Source organism: Pseudoliparis swirei, chromosome 2 (assembly GCF_029220125.1).
Source record: "Pseudoliparis swirei isolate HS2019 ecotype Mariana Trench chromosome 2, NWPU_hadal_v1, whole genome shotgun sequence".
Taxonomy (NCBI): domain Eukaryota; kingdom Metazoa; phylum Chordata; class Actinopteri; order Perciformes; family Liparidae; genus Pseudoliparis; species Pseudoliparis swirei.
The window spans coordinates 20,184,714-20,205,410 of NC_079389.1; the positions used below are offsets into that span (position 1 = coordinate 20,184,714).

Below are 20,697 nucleotides of genomic sequence, written 5' to 3' on the forward strand. Positions count from 1 at the left end.
ATTGGACGGGTGGAAGGAAGGAAGGAAGGAAGGAAGGAAGGAAGGAAGGAAGGAAGGAAGGAAGGAAGGAAGGAAGGAAGGAAGGAAGGAAGGAAGGAAGGACGGACGGACGGACGGACGGACGGACGGACGGACGGACGGACGGACAGACTGAGAGAGAGTTTGTGTGTGTGTGTGTTTATACAGTCAAGCACCAACACCTGTCTGCTCTCACGTTGCACTTATTACCTTCTGTCTTGTGGGAACCAATCTTTTTTATTTACTTATTAACTCCACCCCAGCTGCAAATTGGGTGCTTGACCCAATAAATATTGTTGTGAGGCCTCATGTAGCCGTCAACAGGAATGTTCTCCTATCTCTCCTTGTGGCGGGCAGGCGTGAGGAGTCTGGAGAAAGTACCTCTCCTCTGGAGGGGGTGGAGAGGTGGTGGGAGGTGGTCCAATTGTCCAATATGGTTCTTCAACGTCCTCTCCTCTCACACCTGTTCCAGGGTGCTCAGCTGAGGGCGATGATGGAGCCAACCTCCCTAACCAGTTTGTTAAGAAGACGGTGTCACCGGCTCCCCGCTGCCCAGCAGACAATGGCAAAGTGCAGCACAAAAGACACACAACCGACTGGTAGAATAACTCAGCATCTTGCCAATAATGCTGGGAGGAAAAGCTTTCAGAAAAAAGGCGACTCATCCCCCTTCTTGTACACAGTGATGTTGTGCTTCAGTTCAGTCATCTGTGATGGGATGATGGGCGCGCCAGTATTGTCCCTCCTCCATGTCCACACTCCCAGGACACTCAGAGGTGTAGGTGGCAGTCGCTCCCTCCTGCCTCCCCACCCACTCCTCTCTCTCTGGTCTTCAGCACATGTGTGGTTCCCATCGGCCCACTTTCACTTCACAAACACCACTGCCCTGTACTCCTCCCGTCTCCCGTCTATCCCCGATACACTGCAGAATCATCAGAGTCTCAGATGAGATGCAGAGAGTTGTACTGGCTGTTGCACTGGAAGTCACTGTGAGGGAGGGAGACAGAACAGTTCCCTGTGGGTGGGGGAATCACACTGACCACCGTCCCATCAGCACCCACGCCCATTCCTGACAAACTGGGTGTGAGGTGAGTGGTGATCAGTGAGATGTGATCATGGGCCACGTCAGCGAAGAGGCGCTGCAGGACACCAGACAGCTGGGTGGGCGGTTTAGGAATGTGTGGAGGAGACGGGGGAGGGCTTTGCCTGTGGTTCCTTATCCCAACTGATCAAGATGGACAAAAGATGCTCTCCTCGGAGTGTAGGACTGTTCTGGTGTCTCCTGTCTCCTGTGTATCCTCTGTGTCTTCTCTGTATCTCCTCTGTCTCCTTGATTGTTTCATTCCCTTCACCTGCCTTCAGTTACCGTCTCATGTCGTCCACCTGTTTCTCCCCCTATTGTTCCGCTCTTTCCCTTGTCTCTTGCTGGATTGTTGTCTTTTATTTGTAGTCCCGTCGTTCGTGTTGCTCGTGCGTATTCCTGATCCTGTCTTTTTCGACCCTGCCCTGACGCCCAATTCTATGCCTTTCCCCTTTTGGACCTTTTGTCTTTTAAAAAAACGTTTTGCCTCATTAAAGAGCGCTTTTTGTTATCCACACCGTGTCCTGTCAATTCTATCTGCGCATGAGCTCCTGCACCTCGCTACCCGTGACACGGGGGGCCTTGCAATTGATTTAGGAAGAGAAAGAAGGTTTTGATGATGATGGGGACAAGGAGGTTTCAGAATGTGATCACGTTCCTGAAAGGTGAGATTGAACATCAGCTAGTTCCTAAACCAAGATGAGCCCCATGCAGGACCAGAACAATCCCTTCGGCAGCAAGTGAAGACATTAAATTGTCTTCTTTCCCAAGATATGAGCCCCTCTGCATCGCTGCCAATGTGGTAAGGATGCATTCAGGGCCAACGCGGATGGCAGTTACTCATGTGCAGGACGTCAAGTCTTCCCGTGAGCTTTTCAACCCAAGTTCCATCCAGAAACACGTTGCACTAATTTCGAAGCAAGCTCGTCATGTGTTGTATATGAACAGGCAATGTGTTCAATGTGTACTCTGACATGTTATATGTGTTCAGCTGGTGTTGTGTAAACTGCCCTGAATGGGTTAAATGTCTAATCGAATAAGACGGGATATGAAATGTTGTGTCTGTAAAACTGATGCTGCCATTTTTGAGCAAAAGCTCATTTAAAAGCCCACGAATGCATAACATGTGTGTTTGTATGACCCCCTTAAAAGACTGACATGAGGTGTTAAGGTCCACAATCAGAGCAGACCAGTACTTCAGATCAAAGAGATGTTAGGTCGGCCTACAATGCAGTGTATTGCTGAGCCCTCTAGTGGTTTGTTGCCAGTATGATTTGACTGCACACCACACCGGTCCCTCTTCCCATCTTCAAAATATCCACCCAGTGTGACACAGAATTAACAAGTTGTTTTTTGATGACAGTGTGTATCCTTCTGGATCTCAGTTTGAACAATTCAAACAGTGTGTGTGATTCAGTGAGTGATTTCTCTCTCTCTCTCGCTCGCTCGTATGTGTGTGTATATATATATGTGTGTGTATGTGTGTGTGTATATATATATGTGTGTAATATATATATATGTGTGTGTATATATATATATGTGTGTGTATATATATATATATATACACTACCGTTCAAAAGTTTGGGGTCACTTAGAAATGTCTTTATTTTTCAAAGAAAAGCACTGTTTTTTCAATAAAGACAACATTAATCAAAAATACACACTATACATTGTTAATGTGGTAAATGACTATTCTAGGTGGAAACGTCTGGTTTCTAATGAAATATCTCCAGGTGTATAGAGGCCCATTTCCATCAACTATCACTCCAGTGTTCTAATGGTACATTGTGTTTGCTAATCGCCTTAGAAGACTAATGTCTGATTAGAAAACCCTTGTGCAATTATGTTAGCACAGCTGAAAACAGTTATGCTGGTGATATAAGCTATACAACTGGCCTTCCTTTGAGCTTGAAGTTTGAAGAACAAAATTAATACTTCAATTATTAATCATTATTTCTAACCTTGTCAATGTCTTGACTATATGTTCTATTCAATTTTCAATTCATTTGATAAATAAAAGTGAGTTTTCATGGAAGACACGAAATTGTCTGGATGACCCCAAACTTTTGAACGGTAGTGTGTATATACAGGACTGTCTCAGAAAATTAGAATATTGTGAGTAAAAGTTTTCTGTTTCTGTAATGCAATTAAAAAATAAAAATGTGCATTTCATTTATTTTATTACAAAATTATAATATTGCAAGCCTTTTTATTCTTTAATATTGTTGATTTATATGACTTATTAAGAAAACTCTAAAATCCTATCTCATAAAAATTGAAATATTTCCTCAGAAAAAAAAAAAAAAAGTTATAAATAAACAAAAAAAAATGTTTTTAGGAAAAATGTGTGTTTTGTTTCGCGATAATTTAGCATTTGTTTACAAGATATTTAATATACTACATTATAAATTTTCTTTTATTTATATTCTAATACGAAATAGGATATTTGAGTTTCAAGCTAATATAGCCATAATCAAATATTTGCAAATAAAAAAGGCTTTTGTAATTTCAGTTGATTTGTAATGAATTTTGAATGCATGACATTTTTTTTTTTTTTTCACAATAGACAGATTTGTATATATATATATACACACTGCTTTGATATATATATATACCTGATTGTTGAGTTCACTTACTAGGAAACACACAATACAGTATAGGTACAGGCGCTTTTTGCTTCATGCTGTCGAGGTAAGACTTCAGGGTCGGAAACACTTGAATTATTAATATATGGAAATCAGAAGCTAGAGCCTATAATGAGTGATTGTTTGAATCATACTTTTTGACACTGATGTTTTTAGGTTATAGTAGTGATGTAGCAATTCTTTTTCTCCAAATAATCAGTCAGTCAACAGTGCAACTCAAACTTACATTTTGTATTTGCATGACGTGATTAGAATAACCATATTGATAACAGCATGGTAGCAGCAGGAGCTTTTCAGGAAGACGGCATCTAGGAATTATTTTCTTCACTGTTTCTTCCGTTTAAATTGCAGAGGAGAATGTGAACTGTGATATCTGTATGATCTCATGTAAAGGGGCAGGATCATTTCCTTGATCCGTTTCCTCGAAGTCGGGCCGTCCCAGATGGCATGCAAATGAATCACCGTCGCTTGATTACACAGAATCACCTTCAGATCATAAAAATTCAGATTTGTAATTATGGACTCCAAACCACACTTATACATATCTGTGAGTGGGACATATTTCCATTTTAATGCATACGGCGTATGAATCGCTGGCTCATGTTTGGGTTAATACAAGAAGGTATAACGCAGTACACCATCTGATCTATTACGAATGGAATCTGGCAAAAACAAAAGCATAACATGATTTATTTGTCCTTATTCTTTTCAGATCCAGCCTTGGGACTTGGATACCTCGGGGAGCCGGTTGTGTAACATTGCATCCACACCCATTATTGTGTTGAGGAATGTTTTGAGTGGTTTCTCTGTGGTTTTGCTCTCCCAGCAAGAAGCCTTTGATGGTCATCCATCATCAAGACACACACCCGCACAGCCAAGCTACTGCAGCCACTCTGGTTTATCACGGCTGAATAATATTTGAATATACAAATACAGGCTTGCTGCACCGTCTTTCTAACGCTGAATTGGGCTTCACGAGGAACACAATGGGTGCTTTCCTCAATAATACCCAGATAACCGAGCCGGTCTTATCCATCGATCACACAGCTGGTTTTCAGGAAGTAAGCTCAATGCAAGTCTCCAGTGGATTTCCTGAACTCATAAACTATAAAGATACCTACAGGGGGAAAGCGTGCTTTAACTTTGGAGTAAAGCTGAATATTTGTGCCTTTTGAGCGTCCGACCAGAGTTCCTCCTCGCAAGTTCAATCAGAAGAGACTTATTTTTTATTTTGTTTTTATTTTATGATGTTAAAAAAAACCATCAGTCTTGTGTGGTGTTTTTATAATGTTATACATTGGTATATTTTCTTTTTGTAAAATAAGACTTTCACTATAACAAACTGTAAATGTATAGCAATTAAGCTTCTTTGAGTACTATGAAAAGCGCTATAGAAATTGTATGTATTATTATTAGTAAATGCTTGCTATTTCACCACAAATATCCTGTAAAAAAGTTTTGTTAAAAATAAAAAAGAGACTCATTTTAGAGTTTAACTATAATGTATTACAATAAAATGTATGTGAATAGAGCAAAGTCTTTTTGGAGATTGGACTCCATCCTGAATTAGGATAAGCCAGGGGTAGAGATGCTGATATCTGCAAATTTGTTTGCTAGCCGCTTACCTTTGGGAACACAGCAGCCCCTTCAACACGTGGCAGAAGATGTCCACGTGACGTGTAAGTTGGTTAAAAAGAAAAACCTCCAAATGAGTCAAAGTCATCGGTTTCCTGCATCTTTGAAGTTCCTGAAAATATAATTAAAGACTTCTCAGCGATTCACAGCCGATGTAATTTATTCAAAAGTAAAACGTCATGAATAAATAAACATTTCAAAACTGGAGATAGTCTTTTTTATGACGTAAAGGTTATTATTACTATTCATTTAGCAGAAATGAATTAAGACAAATCTCAGTTGTAACAGTGACTGTCCAGATGGACCGGATCACTGAAAAATACTGAAATAAATGTACATTACATGTCATTTAGCAGACGCTTTTATCCAAAGCGACTTACAATAAGTGCATTTCAACCTAGAGTATAAACTAAGAACAACAAGAATACAGAAAGTAACATTTCCTCAACTCAGTCGAACTACAAAAGTACCATAATAAGTGATATCCCAGTGCCACTGAAGTGCACATCAAATATACCGACATCAGTATATTTAACTAGTATACGTAAAAAAAAACAGTTGCAGCCAAAACTTCTGCACAAAAAAAAGAAGCTATTTAATGACCTGACGACACCTTTGAGAGAGGTATCCGTCAAGTTCCATCCACAAGCATGAACCGTCATCATGTCGGTGCGTCCTGTAACCCATTGCTTTGATTCTTAGGATTTTACTTGAACAGAGAATGAGTCACAATAATGATGATGACCTTTACATCTGCTTCTCACTGGCCTTGTCTTAATGCCAATTATTTTATTTTTCTTTACTGGAAAATATGGTTAGAGCAGTTAGAATGAGCACATTTGGGTTTATAGTTTCTCTGGATGTGTCTCGTCTCTATCGGCCCCGTATCTCCATCAGAGATGCACAGCTGAGGCCAATTAGGACTTAATTAAGTTCAAATCAATGTTTTAATTAAAAAAACGTGGTAGTAATAGACTTAGAGCTTTTAAAGGAAGAGTCCTGTTGGGACGTATGCTTATTAAGGTAAACTCTTCCATTCTGCTCTTATATCAGCTGTCAGCTTTAAGATGTGGAGATAAACTACACGTATATTTAGTCAGAGTGAGCGTTACTTCAAAGAACCTCCGTGAGGGTTTTGTGTCTGTGGACTTCTATGCCCCAAAGAAACGCTATGTTGTTGAAATGAATATATTTATTTTATTTTATTTATTTAATTGTATTTATTTAATTGTATTTATTTAATTGTATTTATTTATTTTAATTTATTTATTTTTATTTTGTATTTTATTTAATTACATTTGTAATTGTTCAAAGTAAACAACACTGCAATAACATTTCTGATCACAGTGGATACTGAATGAAAAGCCTCTACATGTAGTGGCATGTTTTAACCACTAAGTGGCAGTATAATATAGACTTCTTCGACTGAAAGCCTATTTGTACTAATATATTAGGACATATAAGTTTTTGATGACATGATATGCAGTGTGTTGGTGCATAATCACAGGTCATAAAGGATACTGTAGTGATTATATACAACTCTGTAATCCTGCTCATCGTTGACCTTTTACTGTCTGTTTCATGTATTCTTCGGTGTTTCGCCAAAGATCTCCTACATGGTCATTACGTCGCTGCACACAGAACTCCTTATTGATCCGTATTGTTTCTGGACAATTCTCTGCAGACGTGCATTTGGGCTGCATCTCTGTTTCCCTCTCTCACAACTACAAAAAGCACCATTATCTAAACAGTAAAGGCCTCAAGAGAATGGGACGCCACGACGAGCCCAGAGGAAAGTCGTCTGCAGCGAGGATTAATGAGCTGTTTTCATCATTGTTATGGACCCATTCTTGCATCATGTCTCCACCTTTTTTTTTTTTTTTTTAAAGTAAAGTGAAGCGAATGGCGCCGCAGACGTGGATCAGCAGGAGTGACAAAGTTCTGCAAACTAAAAAAACGCGTTTTATAAATAATAAGATGCTTCCTTTTGACCCAGAAAAACAAGAAAACAGTTTAAAATGGGTCAACAAGTTTCATTCCCAAATATTTGTTTCCTTAACTTCTACTGAAGGAGCTGATGAGGAATGATTGAATTATTCACATTATGTTTCAATTCAATTCAATTCAGTTTATTTGTATAGCCCAATTTCACAAATTACAAATTTGTCTCGAGTGCTTTACAATCTGTACATAGACATCCCCCCCAAACCTCAACCAGGAAAAACTCCCAAATAACCCTTCAGGGGGAAAAAAGGGAAGAAACCTGGAGGAGAACAGAGGAGGATCCCTCCTAGGATGGACAGATGCAATAGATGTAATGTGTACAGAAGGACAGATTTAGAGTTAAAATACATTCAATGAATATGACAGAGTGTATGAATAGTTCATAGTAGGCATATTCCACGATGGAGACCTCCACGATCCATCAGGCAGATGGCGGTGGGAGGAGGAGGGCGGAGTCTCAACAGGACAGTGGCGTAGTCATGAGCAGGAATTCCACGACCCAGACGATCCATCAGGCAGATAGATTTATGCCCTCATAGGGTCCGATGACCCCATGAGACGTAAAGTCAAAAGGACTTCCGGGAGAAAGCAGAGTTAGTAACGTGTGATTGAGAGATGAAAATTCATCCTTAAGGAGAGAAAAAGAGGAGATAGGTACTCAGTGCATCCTAAAACGTCCCCGGCAGCTATAAGCCTATAGCAGCATATCAAGGGGCTGGACCAGGGCAAACCTGATTCAGCCCTAACTATAAGCTCTGTCAAAGAGGAAGGTCTTAAGTCTACTCTAAACGAGGTGACTGTGTCTGCCTCCCGGACTGAAATTGGAAGCTGGTTCCATAAAAGAGGAGCTTGATAACCAAAGGCTCTGGCTCCCATTCTACTTTTTAAGACTCTAGGAACTACAAGTAGTCCCGCATTTAGTGAGCGTAGCTCTAGTGGGGCAATATGGTACGACAAGCTCCTTAAGATATGATGGAGCATCACCAATCAAGGCTTTGTAGGTTAAGAGAAGAATTTTAAAAGTGATTCTTGATTTTACTGGGAGCCAGTGCAGAGCAGCTAGTGCAGGAGTGATGTGATCTCTTTCTTAGTTTTAGTGAGAACACGAGCTGCAGCATTCTGGATCAACTGAGGGACCTAAGAGATTCATTAGAGCACCCTGTTAATAAGGAGTTGCAGTAATCCAGTCTCAAGTAACGAACGCTGAACCAATTTTTCTGCATCTTTTGAGACAAGATGTGCCTGATTTTGAAATATTACGTAGATGAAAGAATGCAGTCCTTGAGATTTGCTTTACGTGGGAGTTAAAGGACAAGTCCCGATCAAAGATAACGCCAAGATTCTTTACAGTGGTGTTGGATGCCAGGGCAATGCCGGCTACAGAATCCACATCACCAGATAATTGATCTCTGAGGTGCTCAGGGCCGATTAAAATTACTTCGGTTTTGTCTGAGTTTAACATCAAGAAGTTGCAGGTCATCCATGTTTTTATGTCTTTAAGACATGCTTGAATTTTACAGAGTTGGTTGCTCTCCTCTGGTTTTATCGATAAATATAGTTGAGTGTCATCTGCATAACAATGAAAGTTTATGGAGTGTTTCCTGATATTGCCCAAAGGAAGCATGTATAAGGTAAATAATTCCAAGCACCCCCTCTTCTTCCTTGTGTGCCTGCCCCCCCCCCCCCCCCCCCCGCACCAACCCCCTGCCAACACTTCCATGTTTTTTTAGATTTCTGTTTTTCATTTGATCCCAAATTGATGCGTCAGAAACTCCTTTTCGCCCCCCCCCCCTTCTCAAGAAATAGGTTTCATATCTTCTGCTCAGACTTTCCTCTTCCCTCATGCTGACACCTCCCTGTCTGACTCATTGCAGTGCTGCTTCAGTACTCTACGAAGGAAATGCTTTGAACTTTTAAAAAAGAAGGGGAAAGAACACGCTTACATGCAACGACCTGGACAACTTTCCTTCATATAAATGTAATATTTAGTCAGTGAACATAAAACCATGTTTCTGTATTCCGTATGGACTAAACATCCTTCATGACGTATGCTCCTGCCTCCTGAAGCACAAGCTGCTGCCAGCCTGAAAGTCTCATTTTCGTCTTTCCAATTTATAGTGTCGTGTTTTTTTTTTTATTTTTACTAAAGGTGCACCGGGACAGTTCATGGCCTTCCAAGAGGGACAAGAGAAGGAGAGCGTTGGAGAACAAAGGGGCGAACATGGGCACTTCAAGGTTCTCTGTACGACACTCGGAGCGTGAACAACGAACAAACGACGAACAGCAACATAAAGATGTCATTTGGTAATGTCCGCCGCAGCAGAGGAGGGAGTTCCCTCTCCCACTGGGAGTTCCCTCGGCCTCTGGGCGTCGGAGCTGCAGGTAGAGCAGGACGAGAGGCTCAGACTGAGGCTGCAACACGAGGCTCTGCCAGAGCGGGGAGGACGGCGAGCACACCTCAAACCCATCGCCATCAGCATCGTCTTCATCCTCATGATCATCCTCATCATCATGAGTCTGGGGTTAATGTGCAAAATACTTTGAAGTTTACCTTTCTGAAGGAAGACACTGAGGGGGACGTTCTAAAAGCAGCAGGTGGCCTCGCATTGACACACACACACACACACACACACACACAAATAACTGGCTTAGTCGGACTGAAATCGAATGATCCGTTTCATGTCAACACCTTTGTTCGACTATGTGCGGTCCGACTACGATCCGATCAACACCCCTGGATAACTCGATCCGATCCGGTTGATAATTCGACTATCGCGGCATGTAACGGTGAATTGGATTAGGAACTGGACTTTGCCTCTTTGCGCATGCTTGAGATCCCGCCGCCCTCCCCCCCCCTTCCTCCCATGTCGTGACCCGGAAGTCGAAAGAGTCGAAAGAGACGATAATGTCACTATTAACATCATGCAAGAACAGTAGAGGGATGTAGCTTCGCCTTGCTCTCTGTTCGCCATCTTTCTCGAAATGTTGATGTTGTTGTTGTTGGTTGTTGTTGGTAGTGGTGAAGAGGTCAAGCGGAAATGGCTGTATCACCACGAGTTGTAATGAAAACAGCGCCACCTATCGTATCGGATATGACATGCTTTCAAAGGCCAATGATTCGAATTACTCACTGCCATGTATATTGGGATAACAGCAGATCCCCCAAAAGATAGCATAGTCCGACTAAAGCAAGATTAGAATGATACCATCATGTAAACGCACTGACACACACACGTGGGTCCCAGGTTCTTCCCTTTGACTTTGGGTCCTCCTGTGACAAGGGCACGGGGCCATTAGTCCTCGTTTGCACACTGCTGGGACAATCTCGCGATATAATGGAGCTCGCTTACTGGGAAACAACCGCTTAACGAAGAGACGGGCCGGTAATGTGCCGAGAGTCCATTCTTTATTCCTTCCCACACACTCAGAAATACACACTGCCCGTACGCATATAGAGTCATTACGGACGCCAACGGATATGCTCTCCTACACACACACCGAAATGCATAATTTTACACACACACACACACACACACACACACACACACATTATAATGTGTCTGTGGAGGAAACGGGGAGCAATTCTGCCACGTAAATCAAAAAGGTCAAAATGCAAATGTCAGCGTTTCGTCCCCCTCTGGTTTTTAATTATTCTGTCAGGTTCAGAGAGCCTCCGTCAGAAATAGGAGCCGCTCCTACAAAGGAAGGCCTGAGCGCCCAGATAAGCTCCTTCTGACACGCTCTCCTCTACTTTGGTCTGTCTCCACTCCTCTCACACACACAGCGACTCTGAGCATCACCTCAAAGTAAACCACGGTGGACCAAGACATGGTTTCAGAATGACCAGCCGACTTGTGTCGAATGTCGAGTCGACCAAGTTACCTTCTTCTGAAAACTCAACCACAGTTGGTTAAGATCATGGTTCTAACTTATAGGTTTGATCTCTGTGATTGTGGAGAGATGATCGACCAATGAAAGGATCACCTGTGATAATGAGCCTGTCATACGAGACAGACCTATACCGTGGCATTGGCATTTAATTGTCATTATTGAAAATTGAATTGAAATTGAAATTACAGTTGAGCCGGTATTAAGATATTTAAATGTGATGCTCCCAGAGGGAAGCCACAGCATGTGGAGTTATTTTTTTCCTATTTCCTGTCAACATTTTGGGGAGTGTATTTCTTACACAGCACTCCCAAGAGTCCGAATTAAATATTTTGTTTTTCATGAAGCAGCAATCAAAGAGTAACTGCATTTTGAAAGAAATTTAAAAAAAGAAGAAAGCAATGAAACCTTCAAATAAATAATGTATTTTTCAACTGTGTATAAACATACTGCATAACTCATATCAGCCACTGGGACTGTACTCGCTGGTTTCGCTCACTCCACGAATCGTCTTTATTGTCACAAATTGCTGTTTAGTGTTGATCTCACCGTGGGAACCTCGGCTGTCCCACTGCAGCTCATTATGTTCCTCTCTCGTTCATCTGACTTCAAACTATGTTTGGCAGTCACTTCCCATGCCTCTCCAGACTTTATAACTATATTTATTCTTTTCTTAAAGCCGTACTACACCCTTCTACAGGCTGCTCCTGTACCTATCGGGTTATCATGTAGGCGGAGCTTAGGGGTGATATTGGCAATGTTGTAGAGCAGGTCCAAGCGGACGTGAATGGCAAATGTCAACTCAATCCGTCATTGGCGAAGCAAATCGTGGGTACGAACACTTTAGGGGGCGCTAGAGAAAAAATGTTTGCAAACAAATACGAAAAATCCAAAAAATGTTCACGAGTCCTGATATGTGTGTGAGAGGTGTGCAGCCTGTTTGGAGAGAATAAGAAAAAGAAAAAGATTAATAATAACTCCTTGAAAAACAATAACAAGAGGAACAATAGGTTGCAGAATGTCATTAACTTGATTGGCTAACACTTTCTATGATGCCTTTTAATCTGTTAATAGCGCTGTATAAGCACCCCTATATTCATAATGCGTTATAACAATAACCACAACACAATTTAAAGCATTTCATAATGATTTAATACAAGGCTATATAATGTTGCACAACAACATTTAGAGTGTAGACCCAATATGCCACACAGGAAGGTCAGGTGTCATAATACTTCAGAATTGCTGGAGAGTCCCTGACTTCTTTTTATTTTGCAAGGATCGAATATAACAAGACCCATGGTGGCAATACATTATGTATAATCAGTGTTAAAATGTATTGTAATGAGATTACAACTCACTATAAGTGTTCTTTCTTTTCTTTTACTAAAGAAGAAATATATTTTACAATGTTTTGTGCGTTGTTCTAGATGTAATTTGTCCAGAGACTGTGATGTCACAAAATTGACAGAAGATGATGAAAACCCAGAGGGAGAGATGCAGGCGACTGGACCCCATCCCCGGTGACCAGAGATAGAACCTCTGTGTTGTACGGAACCTATGTGATATATAACATATGTTCTTTATGTGTGATATGGAACCTATGTTCTATAGAACCTTTGTGATATAGAACCTATGTGATATAGAACCTCTGTTCCATAGAACCTATGTGAAATGGAACCTATGTTCTATAGAACCTATGTGATATATAGAATCTATGTGATATATAGAACCTATGTGGTATATAACCTCTGTTCCATAGAACCTATGTTCTATAGAACCTATGTGATATGGAACCTATGTGTTCTATAGAACCTATGTGATATGGAACCGATGTTCTATAGAACCTATGTGATATCTAGAATCTGTGTTATATAGAACCTATGTGATATGGAACATATGTGATATATAACCTCTGTTCCATAGAACATGTGAAATGGAACCTATGTTCTATAGAACCCAGGCACGTGCACAGACATTTTGGGGGGCAGGTGCTCAAACCCAAAAAAAGGGCACCCAATGCCAAAAAAAAAAATTCTGACAGAGTTGAAGCATTAGCAGCAATACACTGATGATGCAATACATCCTCGACCTGCGTCTCCTCTGGCAGCATCAGACCACTAGCTTACATTTTCTTTATGAATAAAGATGAATTATTATATAGCAACAACAGTACAAGCGTTCTGATTGGCTAATGGGTCGTCATGCCAGCCACGTATCGCCCTCCTCGCTGGTCTGATACGGATCCGTATTGCCCTCTTACGCCATTTTCAAAATGAGCGATATTGATAGACATCAACAGCCAAGAGCAGTGGTCCTCAAACTAAGGCCCGCGGGCCAGATACGGCCCGCCTCCACATTTGGCCCGGCCCTCTGAACAAGAGAGGCCGTATGATTTTTTTTTCAGTCTGGCCACGAAAATCTTAGACTAGCCCAGGGGTGGGCAAACTTTTTGACCTGCGGGCCACAATCGGTTCTAAAATGTGACAGAGGGGCCGGGCCAGGAGCATTTGGACACGCAATGTAATTTATTAAACCTGGAGATTGCGTCTGTTTTTTATACATTTCAATTTAAGGTGCAAAGTTAAAGTAAAAACATTTACTGGAAAGAGATCAATGGGATCACTTTCAACATTCAAAACAAATTATTACCCAATGACATACTCAAGCTCAATAATTTCTAATTGTTTTAAACCCCGCAAAATAATGGACGGATTGTCCTGAGAGATAGACTGTATTAAATATCCTGCCTGCAGCAGAAACTAGAAAGGGGTCTTTAAATTGAGGGCGATGTGCGGCGTCATCTGGTCAGCATGTGTATGAACCCGTCACAAACAGACTGACAGCGCTTTACTCGAGAAAATATGACCCTAAAGCTGACAATTGAAGTTCGATTTTTAAAATTATTCATATCTCTTCTGAAAACACACCTTTACTCATGTGGACAAACTGTTTTGGTGTTTGAAATTGGTTTACCAAAGGTCATAGGTTCACAAAAGCAGTGAAATATCTGAATACAATGCTAGATACATGTAATTGCACCTGTCCATCCTGGAGGGGGATCCTCCTCTGTTCTCTCCTGAAGGGTTCTTTTCCTTCCTGAAGGGTTATTTGGAGTTGTTCCTGATCCGATGCGAGGTCAAAGGTCAAAGGTCAGGGATGTCTATATGCACAGATTGTAAAGCACTCCGAGACAAATTTGTAATTACAAATAAACTGAATTGAATTAAATAAATGAGGAAAACCAAATTTTGTATTAACGTTTTTTTAGTAAAAATGATGTGGTCTGTCACACATTCACCAAAATGATAAAGATGGGACTGAGAAATGACTTCATATTGCAGATAGTTTCATGGGGTGTGTGCAAATAAAAAATGACCATTACATTTTTTTTAAAAAGAAATATGTATTGTACATAAAAATAAAAATAAATCCACATTATATACATGTTGTGAAATAGAAAACAGAACACAACTATTGACAGACTATTTACAATATGGCTTCACTATAATAACATCATGTCATCGTGTTACGAGTCCTCTCTGCTGGCCGGGCAGGTGGAGCTGCAGGCTGCGCTGCAGGCGCTGGTGAATCCTCTCTGTAAAATACAAGACTAGTCAACACCGCGCACAAGTTACGGACACCGGGACGGACACCGTGACACGTAACATGTAGTAAAGACTCTTACCCGGTCCAAGTGGCTCTCTTCTGGCTGCGTGTTCCTCCTCGTGGCTCCGCAGCTCCTCCTCCAGGCTCCGCGCTGCTGCCAAAATCACTGCGGCTGTTTCTAAATGAGTCTCACCTGTGTGGTGGGCGGGTCCCTTGTGATTTACTGATTGGTTGTTTTTTTCGAAAAATGTTGACAGACAAACTGATTGACAAATCATGGTGAAGGGTTTTGTGTGACGAGTACTTTCCGCGCCAACGCACACCGGAAGTAAACAAAGTTGCGATTTGGACAAGTTCGGCGGGCCGGATTAAAAAGCCTAACGGGCCGGATGTGGCCCGCGGGCCGTAGTTTGCCCATGTCTGGACTAGCCCGTTAAATAGAACGGAATAAGAACTCTCTCTCTCTCTCATTTCTCTCTCTTTTCTCTATCTTCTCTCTATTTTCTCTCTCTTCTCTCTCTTATCTATCTCTCTCCCTCTCTCTCTCTTTTCTCTCTCCTCTCTCTCCCTCTCTCTATTATCTAAACATAACTAATGTCAATAAACAGCTGGACAAGGATTTGAAATCACGCGTTTCGTGAGTTTTTGTTTGTTTATTTTTTTAGGAAACGTCGGACCAGTTGTGACGTCATGTTTTCAGCAGCGCTAATGTTGTGGTTGATTTATCACAAAACAACGTCAGGGGACAAACATGTCATGACCTGTGTGTCTGGTGCTGCGAGTCAGAGGAGAAGGAGGTGCACTGCGCGGAGGAGGAAGTGGAGAGGGGGGGGAGCGCCGCGGAGCATGTCGGGGCGAAATTCTCACAAGAACTCAAATAAATGCCCCGTCGGATATTAAAACACATTTGGGGGGAGTTTATGACAGAGAGAGTATGGAACCTCTGTGTTCTATAGAACCTATGTGATAGGTTATATATAACACGTGTTATATATGTTATATATAACATGTTATATATAACACATCCTAGGTATTATTTGGAACCTATGTGAAGTATATGCTTATAAGGCATCATACGTTACTTCCAGGCCAGCTTCCTCTTCTATGATCACGTGTCTTCCGTCTCCATCAGGATCACCGATGAGCTTCTTCACGCAGCTCTGCCTCCAGGTGGACTCGGTGGGGGCGTCAGGGTCCAACACGTGCACGCTCGGGGAGACACAAGGTCACAGAGACACTCCGCCCCGCCGGTGACTAGGAGGCATGGAGCCGAGGCCGGGGGGGTGGGGGGGGTCTCCGCCACATATATCAACTCTGTTGAGCAGAACATTGAAATGGAAAATGTGGGGCCTTGAAAGAACGAGGCTCCCGTTCTCTCCCGGGCCAGAGATGAGCATTTGTCATTTCTCACACGAGCTGCGCCGCGCGCGCTCTCGCATGCCGCGGGCATTTACGCGCGTGCGTGTGTTATCGTGTGCCTGATCGCGCGTGTGTGCGTGCTCACTCTCTGCGTGCATTTACGCATTTGTGTGTGTGCGCGTGCGCGTGCAGTTCAAATCCACAGTCTGAAGTTTCTGTGTTTAACTCTAATGTCCAGCTGGTGATGAATGACATCAAAACCTGCGCGAGCCTTCCAGTAAAACAAAAGAAAAAATACTAGAAATATTTAGTTGCTCATCGAAATATGTTCGAGTGCAACAGACAAGTCAAATTATATGTATTACATACATTAATACGATATGTGCATCGCAGCTATCGTTATAAACGGGGACGTGTGGACTGCATCCGGATGGCGGCGATGACGTATGAAGATGTCTCTGAATACGCAGACAGATTATCTGCTGACTGGACGCCCTTCATTTATTAGTTCACCTTTTCCCAGATGTGTTCAGCATGCATTAAAGTGCAATGTGTGGTCATATTTTTAAAAAGTGCAGATTTCCTCTCAGCCGGCTCTTATGAAGGTGAGGGTCGTCACATGCAGGGTTGTTCATGAAACGGAGTTTTAGGCACACAGGCGATTTGACCTGGCCTATAACAACACGTCGTCCCTGCAGCGCTAGACGAGCTTCCCTCAGTCGACATAATCAATAGATATGATCAGACTTTTGGATCGAGTCTTTGGGTAAAACCGGCCCGAAGCATCGAGCTGATGAAGCAATTCATGTTCAGTCTTCTTCCTTCGTGTACACACAAAACAGTCAACACAACTGACATCCATCGCGTCTCGCGTGAAGCATTCAGCGTGGACAGCGTGTTGTTGTTGTTGTCGTCTCTAAATCCTTCTTGTCAGGGTCGTTAAACAAACACACAGACAGCCGCACTGGGAACGAGACAAGAAAGAAGCCCAACCATGTGCAAAAGTAAACTAGGAACTCTTTTATTCTTTTTTTTTTTGGGGGTTCATTTTATAGATCTATGTTTAGCCTTTTAAAAAAAATGTTGTTGTTGTTGTTGTCTACTCGAGTCCTTTAAAAGTTTGTCTTCATGCTGGGTGCAGCTTCGGTGTTGGTCGTACATGCAGGGTCGTGGAGTTCTGTCGGTGGAGGTTTTTCCACACGTCGGAACACTGGAGGGAGAACGTGGGACCACCCCCCCCACACACTTCCCCCTCCGAGTGGACGAGCACCGACCACTCTGGAACATAGTAATTAAATAAAAGAGTTCCACTACAGGCACAGCTGCAGGAGGAGGAGGAGGAGGAGGAAGAGGAAGAGGGGGCACTAACCATCATCGAGGATTCACAAAAGGGGAAAGCGGAAGCAGTTCAGTTCTTGCTGTGATAGTCGCCATCCGATCCATAAACGGGGACGGTGTTTATCATGACATCATCAGTTGACATCTTTAGTGCAGTCAAACAAACAAAACAAAAAACAACAACTTTAGAAGCAGGCAGTCGTTAAGGGGCTTGTACAAAAATAAAAATAAAACTCTTTGCAGAGAGGATAGAACAAAGACAGGGGGGGGGGGGGCAGACTCCTTTTCGTGACGTTTTTTTTTTTTTTTAAAGGAGTACTTCTTGTGACTTTGGTCTCGGTCTATTTCCTCAGGGGGCGGGGCTCCGGATCTCACCGTTTCCCCGTGAGTTTCTCTCTTCAAATCCGCTCTGGTGGGTTCCCCTTTCCTGCTTTTCTAATACGACTCATAAAACAATCAAATAGAAGTAAAACAAACAAACACAGTACATGTATGACATCACACGTGCCAGCTTGTGGATGCCACTTTTAGCTGAGGCACCTGACAGTGCATATTTATTTTTCTGGTTTTTCTTCTTTCTCTTTCATCTTTTTTCTCTCGTTTTTTCTTCTGTTTTTTTTCTCAAACATTGGCGGCTACAATGGGGGATGAAGCCCGTTTGCACCGCGGCAGTGTCAATGCCGTGCATCGTGGTGCCCGGCGAGCCACGGAGAACCACGACTACGTACGGGAACATCAACATCTTCAGGGGAAGAGTCCCGACGGGGTTCTAGGGCGGGATGGAGTGTTGTTTTCCTTCCTTATTTACAGAGAGGCGGTGACACACTGACGGCTACAGATGCACTGGGGGAGAACCCCCCCCTCCCCATGTTGATGGAATAAAGTGGTTTCCCCCCCTCCCCCCCCCCACAGCAATCAAAAGTACATTATTCATGAATATACAAAAACCCAAACAGTAAAGGGTTGTTTTTTAAAAAAGAGAAGAAAAAAAAGCAAGAATAGTGGGGCGGAAACACACATGGACATCATCTTTGGTGGAGGATCCACAGAGTATGCTTAGAGACGTCTGAGCACACACACACACACACACACACACACACACACACACACACACACACACACACACACACACACACACACACACACACACACACACACACACACACACACACACACACACACACACACACACACACACACACACACACACACACACACACACACACACACGGCATAAAGGTGAGATCACAGAGGTGTTGCTGTATATGTAGAAGACAGGAAGTGACATCACACACACCGCGACACATTTTGCTCGTGACCCGCAGGCGGAGGTTTCAGCGGAGACGGTTACCAGATCTTAGAGGTCTGCCTGACATTAGGTTCACTGCAGTAAAGTCCCACATCCTTAAATGCCCAATCTTAAGACAAACAAACAAACAAACAAACAAACAAACAATCACCTCCCACCTTTCAAACAAACAATCCCGATACATTTAGAAAATAGAGAGACAAAGATTCAAAGCTGCCTGTGGAGGAAGATGCTGGCAATCATTCAGAAATCATTCACCGACGGGCGCACGGGGCTCGCCACCGCGCGCGCTTTTCGTTTTCTTCTTCTTCTTTTTTTTCTGCTCGTAGGCCTCCAAGTTCAGTTCCCATGCAAAGCCGGGGCTTGGATCAAGGAGAGATTTAATAAAATACAACGTGCAGCACCTCCCAAAGCTCATCCAGAGACCCAGGCGAGGGGGGAGGAGTCGGAGGGAGGGGGGTGGCGGTGACCCCGCCCCCCCCTCACGACCCCCTTTCCCACCTTCACTGTTCAAGTATGAAATGAGAGTGACGTAAAAAAACAACGTACAGGACATGAAAAAAGAAAAAAAAGGAACGGGATCAAAAGTGGCGTCACTGCTGTGACCAGCTGGCCTGCGTCATGACGACCAGGGAATCAAACAGGGCCACGCCACGTTGGGAACGGTTTCGTCTTTAATGCAGCGTCTGGAGATCACGCAGCGGAAACACTTTACATTCTGTTCCGTTTCACCACTAGATTTACATCCTGAACACGAACGCGTCTTTTAAATAACTTCTTCAAAGTCATTCTTAAAAAAATAAAAAATTACCCCCCCACCAAGTCCATATTTTGTTCCTGCGTTTCTAGGCTACATTTCACCTTTAAATGGCTACACGCGATCCATAAAATAGATAAAAACTGCATTAATTTTCAAATTCCACCTCGACGCCACGAAAAGCATGGATTCCATTTTTTTTAAACAAAAGAAATAAAAAAAACGGATGAAAAAACAACAATAAAACCAAAACAACGGGAGGAAAAAAAAGGACACCAATCAAAACGATGGGGGGGGGGGGGGAAGAGGCCGAGAGCCTCCGAGGAATGAGAGCGACGAGCTGCGGGCGCTCGTTGCCACGGCGCCGACACGGCGGCCTCCGTCCCCCGTGTCGGCGGGCTGGTTCTGAATAGGGGGCGCTCTTGCTTTCAGGCCATGGAGGGGAGGAGAGTGTGTGTGTGTGTGTGTGTGTGTGTGTGTGCTTTGGGGAATCCTGTGACTCCCTCAGGAGCAGATGGTGAACTGGTCTTGCTCGCTGGGCTTCTTGACCCAGGCCCCCAGGCCGGCCTTGTGGAAGGCCTTGATGAGCGCCAGCTTGGCGGCGTGGTACTCCGTGGCCACCTGCTTGGCGTCATGGTAGGAGCTGGGCTTCAGCACCTTGATCCACAAGATGGAGGACAGCTGGAGAGGGACAGAGGAGCCAGAAGTTCAGCTTGGGGAGGAGTTGGTTTTTTTCGATTTTTCTCTCGTCTCTCTTTCCCGATCTGCATTTCATAAAAAGATGAATAATAATCTTCTCGCTCTAACTTTAGAAGTCGGCGTCTCCGGACGTTAACGTGCGCTCGCAACGACCATCGTCGACGTTTTAGATCGTGGATCGTGGAGGTCTCCGTCGTGGAACATGCCGCCTACCAACTATTCATAAACTGTCATATTTATTAACTTCGCATTCAAAATGCAGAAGGTTATGTTTTGATCGCCGTGTATTTATTTATTTATTTGTATGCGTGTTATTCGCATAACACAAAAAGTATTAAACCGAATCGCATGAAAT

The 20,697-nt window shown here is 43.0% G+C and overlaps 1 protein-coding gene across 4 annotated transcripts in view; it reads right to left on the bottom strand.

The window, feature by feature from the left end:
* Positions 1–17,239: 17,239 nt before the first annotated feature.
* adarb1b (adenosine deaminase RNA specific B1b) overlaps positions 17,240–20,697 on the bottom strand; it is a 119,388-nt gene continuing 115,930 nt past the window's right edge. For all 4 annotated transcript variants that reach the window (XM_056430541.1, XM_056430519.1, XM_056430528.1 and 1 more), the window contains one exon: positions 17,240–20,324. In XM_056430541.1, coding sequence (XP_056286516.1) covers positions 20,148–20,324 — 177 coding nt within the window. In that variant the 3' untranslated portion in view covers positions 17,240–20,147. The remainder of the gene's footprint in view (positions 20,325–20,697) is intronic.